Here is a 12,179-nt window from a genome sequence, read left to right as displayed (position 1 = left end):
ACAGAGTCTAGCTCTGTTGCCCAGGCACGATCTCGGCTCACTGCAACCTCCGCCTCCTGGGTTCAAGTGATTCTCCTGCCTCAGCCTCCCGAGTAGCTGGGATTACAGGCACCCGCCACCATGCCCAGCTAATTTTTGTATTTTTAGCAGAGACAGGGTTTCACTGTGTTGGCCAGGCTAGTCTCGAACTCCTGACCTTGTGATCCGCCCACCTAGGTCTCCCAAAGTGCAGGGAGCGTGAGCCATTGGGCCCGGCCTATTATTATTATTATTATTTAATTTTTGTTTTTTTTGAGACAGAGTCTTGCTCTGTCACCCAGGCTGGAGTGCAGTGGCTTGATCTCCGCTCACTGCAACCTTCACCTCTCAGGTTGAAGCAATTCTCATGCCTCTGCCTTCCAAGAAGCTGGGATTACAGGTGCCCACAACTGCCATGCCCAGCTATTTTTGTATTTTTAGGAGAGACGAGGTTTCATCATGTTGCCCAGGCTGGTCTCGAGCTCCTGGCTTCAAGCAATATGCCCGCCTCGGCCTCCCAAAGTGCGGAGATTACAGGTGTGAACAACTGCACCTGGCCACAATTTCCCTGCTTTCTCTCTAAGACATTTACGCACAGATGAAACTACTGCTGGTGGGTCATGGACTTCATGGAGAGGGACCCAGAGACACAGCCAGCAGCAGCCCTTGGGTTGGCATCAGCGTGGGGGCGTTAGGAGTGGGTGCTCACCAGATCAGGTCCGTGAAGCGCCTGTGCAGGTGCATGGAGGAGGAGGAGCTGCTGAGCACAGACAGGATGCACTCCAGGTAGAGAAGCTGCAGCTGCTGGCTGTCACTGCAGAAGAGCAGAACCAACACAAATGCAGACAAAAGACAAGGCAAAATTAAAGAGGTGATGCGTGGAAACACGCTCAGAAAAATGGTAGGCGTTACTAAAGTGCTAGTTTTAGGGGGACGGTTAGTGTTATGGGTTGAACTGTGTCTCTCTCCCCAAATTCATAGGTTGGAGTCCTAATCTCCAGCACCTCCGAATGTGACTTTATTTGGAGATAGGTCCTTACAGAGGTGATCAAGTCAGACTCAGTTCACTAGGGGGGATGCTAATCCAACATGACTCTGTCCTTAAAGAAATGGAAATTTGGACACAGAGACATTCATTGAGGGAAGACAGTGTGAAGAGACACGGGGAGAAGACAGCCATCTACAAGGCGCGGAGAGAAGCCTGAGGAGATCCTTCTCTCTCACCTCTCAGGAGGAACCAACCCCACTGATGCCTTGATCTTGAACATACAGGCTCCAGAACTGTAATACAATAAACTCTTGTTTAAGGTACTCAGTTTATGGCACTTTGTTATAGCAGCCTCAGCAAGATAATACAGTTGGGGTGATTTTTTTTTTTTAACTAATAAACTTTACTTTTTAGAGCACTTGGAGATTTATAGAAAAACTGACCATGAAACAGTTATCATATTGGACCTATTATTAAATCTTACATTGGTATAGTACACTTGCCACAATCAATAAAAAATTGATATATTAACTAAAGTCCATAGTTTATGGCAGAAATGCTAATTTTTATATTATCTAAACCTTTCAAGAGACCATTTACCACATTATCTTTTCATTGGTGAACACTTTGTGAACTTGCATTAGACTTTTCTTCTTTACTGAGGAAACATGATTTTTCAGTGGAGAAATTATTTTGTGTCCAAGTTATCATTATGGGGTTCCTCATAGAGGAACAGAGCCAGATGAAGAGAACAGACAGCTTTATGGGGAACACATTCCTAATATCCAGATTAACTTCTCTGCCCAGCCTACCAGAAAGTATTAAAATCCAGGCAGGTGACAAGAGTGACAGATAGGGCTAAGGAAGAATTTAATTTTCAGGGACATGTTTATTGCAAATATATAATAAATCCTTTTTTAGAGAGTTCACTCAGTAATGTGGGATGGGAATACTCAGAAAAAGGAAAAACTTGCTTATAAAAATAATTTTTGGTTGTGTCTCTTTCTCCTAATTTAAAATGAATGTCCAAAGGAAGTCAGGAAGTCTAGTGTCTTTAACAGTTCAAATTACCCCCAGGAGAAGGGGGTGGAAGGAACGGAAAGGCTCATGCAGGCCAACTAGAAACTTGAAGAGATAGGAAGGAAGTAAAGAAAAGTTAACAGTAGACGGTGCTAAGGCCAGAGGTTACATCCACACAACTGCCAAATTGAGAAAGACCGCACAATTGTAAGACAGAGGATAGTGAGAGGGGTGGAGTCCTTTATGTGCCATTTAATACACTGACATTGATATTATGCTCTAAAGCCCTTTGTCAAAATTCTTCCATGGTCTGTCCACTAAAAATACTGTTTTTATTTTCTTTTAAGGTGTATAGAACTAAACAGAAACAAAGAGACAGTTTGTAGCCCTTTATAGAAAAAGGTTCCTGACCCATATTCTAAAATCTCCCTTGTCCAAAGAAAGCTGTATAGTGATTAAATAATATTATTCTGTAGAAGGGAATGCCACTTATATTTGGATATACTCTGTCTACCACGCCCTTTGAGGATGGAAGAAGAAATGGGGAAAGGCTGAGTCTCCACAAAAGTTATTACTATTTGCCAAGAGGAAGGTGATGGATGGAGGAAGAGTAAGAAATGATGAGCCATTCTTGAGCCAGGTAAGGACTTCACATTTCTAGGCTTCTAGTCCTACAAGCTTCCCTATGCTTTTGACCAAGACGTAGCTCCTGACATGAAACAGCATGTTTCTTCACTCTTACGGGACTGGACAGACATATAAGCGAGTAGATAAAGCACTGGTAGGAAGGGCTGTGAATGAATACCTTAACACAAGGTTCTATGAGACCATATGGCAGGAGCAACTTCTTAGAAAGAATGTCCACAGGGCATGCTGTCTTAGTAGATCCTAAAGTTCAAGTAGGAGACTGTGGCATGGTGAAGCAGAGGAAAAGGTGTGACAAAATATCAGGGTGGAGGAGGAAGGGATTTGGGCTGAGAGGTTTGTGGCTAAAGCACAGGGTGTGAGGGTGTTATCAGCCCAAGAGGTGGACAGAGGCCCCATCAGGAAGGGTCCTGTAGGCCACACTAAGATGTCTGGACTTTATCTGGAGGTAAAAGAGTGATATGACCAGATCTGTATTTCAGAATGTTCAATTTGTTTGCTTTACGAGGACGAGAGTGGACAGGACAAATCAGAGGGCCATGGTGTCAATTGTAAGCCATATTTAAAAAATCACTTCTGGAAGGATTGCCTTCACTGTAGTCTCAGTTAATCATTCTGACCAATCACTTGACCTGTTATTAAGAAGAAAAATTATGAAATGCTCCAATTCAAAAATTTCTCTTTTTCTTTCAAACTGTCAGTCTAGCATCACAAAACGAAAACAACTATAGACAGGAAAGACTCTCAATTTCTGAAATCATTGGAAATAAGTCCATAGAAAAGCTATGAGTCATCAAGCTATTGGCAAAGTGTGCCATGGTGAATACTTCAACCCCCAGGTTATCAGACTCGCTGACAGGGAACACATTGCCAAGGTAACTGGCCTGAGAGTCTCCTTGGAGACTGAACGCAGCAGCTTTTCCGTGGGTTGCAGCAGTCTGGAAAACAGATGATCGTGCCCATGCATGAGTCACACCATTAAAGGAGCTGTTTAAAACGTAAGCACCTTCCACTAGATACACACACGCACGTACGCAGCATGTATGCGTGTAAAAGCTGTCCTTGTACAAACAAGTAAGTAGAATGCACAAGGCAAAAAGTAACCTAGAAACCAGCCAACTCTTTCAAAACACATGAGGGAAAAATCTGTCTACTTAGGAGGGCTGTAAGTCATTTTCTTGGTCTTTTCTGTGAGCATTTCATGGTTGGCAGGCTTAGTATCTGCTGGTCTCATTCTCTGCTCATCACTGAACTTCTTCCCAGGTGCACGATCTGTGGAGAACAACGCTCAGGCGTGGACCCGCAGACCGTGAAGGCAAAGCAACCACCCCTCCTGGCAAGGCTACTGGGAGGGCAGCCTAGCACGTTTTGTATCTCTGGAGTTCTTAGAGTTTTATTTTGAACCATTTTGACTTTGCTTTCCTTAGAAATAGATTTGAGTTAAAGAAAGGAGAGAAGAAATTAAGTGTGTAAGGAGTGAAATGGAATTAAGACAGACAGTGGGAATGCTTTGGCAGGCCCCATCTATTCCAAGCCTGCGTTGGTATAGGTTTCGCTCTAACATTCTCTGTTCTAGGAGGAGAGAGAAGCAGGGAAAGAGTGGTGGGAAACAGGCAGAGAATAAGTAAGTATCTTTCTAAGCCCAATTATCCTTCCAGAAATTCTTGGATTTAAAAAGCATCATGTAACTCAACTTGCCTAACATAGGATTCTATTAATACCACATCTCCAAGGCATGCGAGGGAGTGTTCTGCGTACCTGAATACATTTTCTGAATCCTCCCAAGAGTCCAAGCATATCATGAACACACACCCCTACAGAGCTAAAGCCCTAAGAGGCACTGATTTTGGAAATGGCTGTTGAGGTTAGTAAATACTGATTCTGGTGTGATTTCAGAGGAATCGCCTATTCAGACAGTAGAAGAGGCATCCAGTTTAGCTAATAGAAATAAAGGAATTAAGTTAGTAAAATCAGAAGCAATGGTACACAAGTAAAAACTTAGCAAGGAGAATGAACAGAAGCACCAGACTGAGAGCAGCTGGCGCACGGGACTATCTTACCAGGTGGACATAAAGGTCTTCCCTTACAGCTATGCTAAGCATCCTGTGCCCCCAGCATCTTTAGCAAAAGGCCCCCATTTTAGGGTAATGGAGTCGTGATGGCAAATACCAAAATCATACAAAGCAATCAATTTCTAGAGGCAGAACTATGACCAGGGGAATTGTACTGGAAAATCAAACAAGACTGAGAATCCTACAAAATCATTAAGCTCTAAAATAACATGCCTAAAGCCATCTTTGATCCAATGTACAATGAGAAATCCTAGAAACATATGCACATGAATTATTTTCTCCATTTAAAACCTATTCTCAAACTCCTGACCTCAAGTGATCCACCCACCTGGGCCTCCCAAAGTGCTGGGACTACAGAAGTTAGCCACCAAGAGACCAGCCTAGCCAACATGGTGAAACCTCGCCTCTACCAAAAATATAAAAAATTAGCTGGGTGTGGTGGCGCATGCCTGTAGTCCCAGCTACTCAGGAGGCTGAAGCAGGAGAATTGTTTGAACCCAGGAGGTGGAAGTTGCAGTGAGCCCAGATCACGCCTCTGCACTCCAGCCTGGGCGACAGAGTGAGACTGTCTCAAAAAATAAAAATAATAATAACAAAACAAAAACAAAATACCTATTCTTAAGTCATGTGGTTAAGAAATGCTTTGTTTTTCAGTGACTGATTGAAATCTACAATCTTTAGTTTCTAATATGTATGTGTGTGCATTTGCAATGTTTGTTTGTACAATGCATTTTCCTAACAATCTACAGTCAAATTTCTGATGTACACAGCCCAGTGTTCTTAACTATGTGATGACTAGAATTAGCAGCAACTATTCTAAAAGCAAACAAACCAGTTTAAAGCAAATGTATGTCAAATATTTACTACATGAGAGGGATTCCTGGAGCTGATGGGGGTTCCTGGGTGGCTGGAACCATCCAGGTTTAAAGAACCGTGAACTTGAACCCCAGAATGCCAGGCATTCACTGGACCTACTCTAAGACTCTTTTCTGACTAAGGAACAATGGTATGTTTTAAGCCTATCCATGTTGGGCCTACAGACTCATTCTGCCTTATCCTGCTGGCTAGGGGACTTATTTTATTTATTTATTTATTTATTCATTTATTTCGGAGTTTTGCTCTTGTTGCCGAGGCTGGAGTGCAATGGCGCAGTCTCAGCTCATGCAACCTCTGCCTCCCTGGTTCAAGCGATTCTCCTGCCTCAGCCCCCCTAGTAGCTGGGATTACAGGCACCTGCCACCACGCCTGGTTAATTTTTTGTATTTTTAGTAGAGATGGGGTTTCACCATGTTGGCCAGGCTGGTCTCGAACTCCTGACCTCTAGCTAGGTTTTAATTACTAACTGGCATAACTACCATGAGCCTCTCCCACGTTTCTAGCACTTAAAAACTCCAGATTTTTCCCTTAGAAAACTACTCAGAAAAAAAGTTTAGCTAATTAGTTTCCCTTGCTTGTGAAGTAACAAATACAGTCCTTATATTTTTTGTAGTTCTGGTGGTCTTCGTTCTATTCCCTGCCAATGCTAGGACCTGGGGGTGGAGCAGGGGTAAGGGAGAAGCACCCCCGACAGCTGGAAGTACCTGGCTGCCACCGGCGAGGCTGTGGCGTCCCCTGGTGAACACAAACAAGTTCACAGGGTTAATATCAGATGAGGACTCACCAGGACTGCGCTGGAACAGGATGAAAGCCAATCAGCGGCCATGCCTGAACAGAGGTCTTCTTTTTTAAAAGGGCTCTATATGACCACAAAAATGAACAAATGTCCCTCTCCCCTATGACTGACTCCCACTTCTTCTTCTATGACAACTCTAGCTCCCATCTGTTCATCCTGTCTGCTAGAAAAACTTAAGATGCCCAGTGCTAGAACTGCGCCTACTTTCTGACAGCACCCAATCTTTGAACAGAACGCTCAATTTTTAACCCATTCTAAGTCACCTAACTCACGTTAAAATCCTATAACAACCCCTCCTAACACCCTTTTACTGTCCTGTGGTTTCCCATGGTGGACAGGCTCTCTCATATAAGAAGTTACTAAAATGAATCCTGTTAACTTCAGGTGTTCCTGGAGCTCTTTGGCTGATGGGCATTCCCAGTCTTTTAAGTGAATTTTCTCACTCAATCTTACAAAAACATGAATGCGTTTTATATGACTGATATTATATTCTATACAATATTATAGTAATTATCATAAGAAATAGTCTATTAATTATTTTATAGGATACACAGACTTAGGGTGGTTCAGATCTTTGTCCAAAGTCACATGCCAGTAAGGGGCAAAGCGTGGGTTTTAACCCAGGTAATCCAACAAAGATAATGTAGTTGAGCCAATAGTGATTAAATACCACTCTTGATTGGGTCTTAGGAGAAAATATGCCAATAGAAACATATTCCAACTCTGCTATACCAGCTGTCTGTGTTATGATGGAGGGGAACTGGACGGGGATGAGGACTTAGCACTAGAAGAGATCAGACCTCTGGTCATTGATGGGTAGAGTGAACACATGACCTATCCAAACCAGAACACCTTTGAGAGTGAAGGAGGGTAATTATAATTATTACACAACAGGTAAAATCTGGGACTGTCCCAAGCAAAGCAGGCGGCATAGGGGCCTTACAGATGGGGTCGCTGCAGTTGGTGCTAGAGCCCTCAGTTAGGATGGTAATCTGAGTGCCAGCTCCACTGTTCCAACACGCCATGGTCAGGAAAGATGGGCACCTAAGCAGGGTACAGCAGGAACTATTTACATCCATCTGCTGTAGGACTCAGCCCTCCTGAGCAAGGGGAAGCCCAGACCTGCTGTCTGCCTAGCCTGCCAGGGTCCAGGGTTGGGAGAAATTTGAGGGTGGGGGTAGGGAAAAAGTTAAGTGCTATTTCTTTTTGGTTTGTACTATCCATGTATTATATAGGCTTTTTCATTTTTAAAAATAAACTTTATTGTGCATATTTAAGGTTTACAACATGATGTTATAGGATTTATATATATAGTAAAATGGTTACTATAGTGAAACAAATTAACATATCCATCATCTCACACAGTTACTCATTTCCTCCCACTACCCATCCACATCCCAGTGGCAAGAGCAGCTGTAAGCTACTCATTTAGCAAAAATCCTGAATACAATACACTATTAATAACTATAATCCCCAAGTTGTACATTTGATCTTTAGACTTATTCAACCTACACATTTGCTACTTTGAATCCTTTGCCTTATATCTCCCCGTTTCCTCTCCCCTACCCCAACCCTGGTACCACTATTTTATTTTCTATTTGACCTTGAAGTGCCTCAATAAAGAGAGCTTACTTTGGTCAAAATATAGAGGTGACTTACAGGAACAACAGAAGAATTGACGAAGAAACCATTTGGCAACAACTTTTAAGAGTAATTCCATGCTTAGCTTTAAAAAATCCTAAATTTCTGAGAAACCAAAAGCAAAACAAATAACAAAATGAGTTTCTGCAATGTTTCCAGCAAAGTGAGAGTCCTCATTCTTGCCTACAACTAGACTATTTCTCCCAACTCATTACCGCACTTAAAATTCAACAAGTGAGTTTTCTGCATTATCAGATGTCCTAGTTACCAATGAATGATAGTTTAATGTCTTTCATAATTCAAAGGACACTTCAGAATTGTAATGTGTTGTAGAATTTTGCAATTCATGACATATGTAGCTGGTGGAGACTTTTCGCCCCATGTTGAAAGTCTGGTGTTTTATGATTTGGCTTTACTACAGGTGCATAGGTTGTCTTGTTAATGACTGCACGGAAAGATGGAGCAGCAGGCATCACCTAAGTGAACTCAGATATTGATTAAGCTGATACGCAAAACAAAACAAAACAAAAGTAAAAGAGTACCATGCTCTTTTTAAAGACAGTTGTGTGAGCTCATAGGCTCTGGAATGTTAGAAGAAATAGAGCACAGTCCAACGCTGTCATTTGGTAGAGGAAGAAAGGGCAGCATGGTTTGATGAGAAGAGTCAGGCACCTGGACACAGCTGAGATCTGGCTGAGACAGGACTGGCTCTCATACCAACCAGCACTCAGCCCAGGATTCTTCCCACTCAGCTTCATGCTCCATGAAGCAATTGTTCTCTGTAAGGTATCATCTTCCCATTGTCACATCAGAAAGTTATATACTCTAGTAATGGTATTTGGTTATTTGAACTGCACCAAATTTCAGAATATATTCCTTAGTAAATACCAGTGTTTAGGGTGTGGAGGGGGGAAACTATTGTCCCTATAATCTTACAATCCATAATTTGAAGTGATGCTGCAGACAAAGGTTATTTCAGAAGTAGACCACTGGTAAAGAAAAGCGGCAGTGGTTAGGGCACTTACTTTATGGCGGCTTGCAGCTTCTCACACAGGACGGTGAGTACAGAGACAACATCATCACAGAGGGACTCTACTGTTGACCCTTCAAAACAGAGGAGGTTACAGGCATGAGACATCGACAGGGGGCACGACGAGCTCCCTGAACCATCCTTCCCATCCTCTACTTTAGATGGTTTTTGAGACTGAAAAGATGATTTTCAGATGTGGAGAAGCCCTTAGGCCACCAAAGTGATGATCACAGAAATGATAAGAATTAAGTGTGATTATTCTTTTGTTTGTTTGTTTATTTTTTGGAGACAGAGCCTCACTCTGTCACCCAGGCTGGAGTGCAGTGGCACAATCTTGGCTCACTGCAACCTCCACCTCCCAAGTTCAAGTGATTCTCCTGCCTCAGCCTCCTAAGTAGCTGGGATTACAGGCGCCTGCCACCACACCCAGCTAATTTTTTGTATTTTTAGTCGAGACAGGTTTCACTATGTTGGCCAGGCTAGTCTTGAACTCCTGACCTCAGGTGATCCACCCACCTCGGCCTCCCAAAGTGTTGGGATTACAGACATGAACCACCGCGCCTGGCTTATAATTATTCTTTCTAAAGCAAAACACTAAAAAGATAGTCCAGAAAGAAAATAGATTGTTTCTTATTAATAAAAATCACTCACACTTAACAAAGGGAAATTTAGTAATTTCAAAAACATCTTGATGGACAAGAATTTTCTTAATATTTAGGCCAGTGGTCTACGTGTGTATTCCTTATTCTGACCCTTGAATTTCTGGGTCTTCTGAGCTGTTTAGAATGGTATCACAGAGAGATAAAATAAGGTAGCATGGGAAAAGATGGGCTTTAGAACTAAGAAATCAGAGAAAAATGGGGCGAAATAATTTAGCCAAATCTTTACCTACTTTATTTGTTGAGTATCTGCAGGGCACATGGTCTTTGTTGATACTGAAGCAACAGTCAATGTCAGAAAAATAAAATTTCCCTCTAAATGTGATCTAGTTTCCAGAAATTAGAACCAAAACTCCCACAGAAGCATAGTGGGAAAAAGGCTGAAATCTGGAATCTGTTCAACTACATATCAAAAACTGCTGATTGTGTGAGCTTGGGCAAACTTCAGTTTTTCTTCTGGCAAAAATGGGATAAATAATACCAATTTCACAGAATTGTCAGGCTACATGAAATAGTAAGTGGAAGCATTTGTTTTCTAAAATAAAAACCTGTAAACGTCTTTACAAATGTGGCTCTAAGTATCTGATGAATGTATAAATGAATGATGACGGTACGTCAAGGAAGATGGAGAGAAAATGGCAAATGTGTAAGAGAGAAAGTAAAGTTGGAGGAAGGCAGGGAAAGAGAAATAAATGGCTGGTCCTCAGAATTAAGATCTTAAGTGCAGCAATAAAAAAGAAGAAATAAGCTACAATGATAAAACATAGTTTAATAAAACCCACACAAGTAGTCCTTAAGCTCAATTTTAGACAAACGCCAAATGAGTCCCTCTGTCAATTTTTTACTACTATATTTTTTAGAGATGTATCCTTGACCAAGAAGTCGCAGACCCCCTTTTTTTAGTTTATAAAATCATCCTACATTAAAGTGAAGCCTTTATGAGAACACCATAGCCAAAAAGAGGAAAGGAAGATGGAACATCTTAGCGCACGTCACTGAGAGCATCCAACTGAAAAGGGCACCTTCCAGTCCGTGGCCCAACAATGTGGCATCATGGGACTGAAACAATACTCTAGTGAAGCTTCAGAATGTGACTTAAGGGATGTCTCTTTTTCATTTCTTTCAAATACTCTTCCTCTCCTAATTGCAGCTGTTAAGCTGTTTCTCTCCTTTTCATTCTCTCCCTTTTTTTTTCCCTCCTCCTCACCTCCATCTCCTTCTCACTATTATTAACTGGCACATATAATAGAAAAGCAGATTTTTGCAGTATTTAAAAAATTACTGAACAAAGTCTAAATTTCAATTTTTTAATCAGATATTTTTGCATACTTTCAGAAAACAATATTATCAAACCTGTTTTTAAAAATTAAATTGCTGGTTAGTTATATATGTGGACTTCTATATTTTTTCTTTTCCTGTGGGTCAGAATGAAAGTTCCTTAACTTGATTTCAGCTGACCTTTAAATTGGGCTGTCTGCAAGAGGCCCTGTGAGATGACTCATCATTCATGTCAAAAAATTGGTATTTGACAAACACAATTCTGGTGCAATAACACTGTATGCCAATCAGGTTTCTATAATCTTCTATCTAGTTATTCTCATGTTAGCAATTAAACCGGACTTCATGGAGAATGAAGTAACTAACAAAGCCCGCCTCCAAATGAGAGGTATGTGAAGCGTTAATTTCCCTCAGGTAGTTGGATCAGGAACAGGTGTGGTTGGCATAAGTGAATGTAGGAACAGAAGGAAGACAACAGCTGATTAAATAATGCCACCTAAGGCAAAGCCAAGCACAACCTCCAAGAGAACGGTAAAACAACCGAGAGCTCCTAGACATCTTTGTACCCCTCACTCTAAGCACACAGTAGGCATTCTCACACCTGCTTTAAAAACTGAACTAGTACAAATCAAATGCAATACCTTGATTCCCGAAATCCTGTGGGACATCTGGGTTTTCAATTATCTAGTAAGGGAGATACACACACACAATTAGGAGATTCAGGCAAGAAAAATCTTGACTCTTTGACAATGGGAAAATTCTAGGAAACAAAATGGCTTCTGGGGTGCCCTAGGCTCAGCTACCTTGCCTGAGCCCACCCCCTACCCACCAGCTCTTGAGAGCGTTTCATTATTCATGGTGTTTATGAGACAGATTATGATCTCTGGAATTGAGCTTATCAGTTCCCCAAATAATTCATTCACATTTGTGTGGACACTCTTGCGTGGACACTTCCTGGAAGTTTAAACCCTGTGGTGCACTTAAACTCGCAGGATTCCAAGATGCTGGGCTGTGACCTGGGGCAATGCCTGCCTGAAGAGGTGAGTTAATTTCGCACAGAGAACAACCTATTCCAAGGCTACAGCTGATACTGTGCGTGGCCCCTAATAAACACAGACTCTTGGCCATAAGAAGGATTAGGTTCCTGGACTTCAAA

The 12,179-nt window shown here is 41.8% G+C and overlaps 1 protein-coding gene across 3 annotated transcripts in view; it reads right to left on the bottom strand.

Annotated features, from left to right (window-relative positions):
• Nucleotides 1-12,179, bottom strand: part of ARFGEF3 (ARFGEF family member 3) — a 175,941-nt gene that overhangs the window by 82,638 nt on the left and 81,124 nt on the right. For 2 of the 3 annotated variants that reach the window (XM_518767.7, XM_016956383.4), the window contains exons 7-9: nt 11,665-11,707; nt 9,082-9,160; nt 728-832 (exon numbers count right to left, since the gene is read on the bottom strand). In XM_518767.7, coding sequence (XP_518767.2) covers nt 728-832; nt 9,082-9,160; nt 11,665-11,707 — 227 coding nt within the window. The remainder of the gene's footprint in view (nt 1-727; nt 833-9,081; nt 9,161-11,664; nt 11,708-12,179) is intronic. The other variant, XM_016956384.4, reaches the window with a different exon arrangement.

Source organism: Pan troglodytes, chromosome 5 (assembly GCF_028858775.2).
Source record: "Pan troglodytes isolate AG18354 chromosome 5, NHGRI_mPanTro3-v2.0_pri, whole genome shotgun sequence".
NCBI lineage: Eukaryota > Metazoa > Chordata > Mammalia > Primates > Hominidae > Pan > Pan troglodytes.
This window is presented reverse-complemented; position numbering and strand designations above follow the sequence as displayed.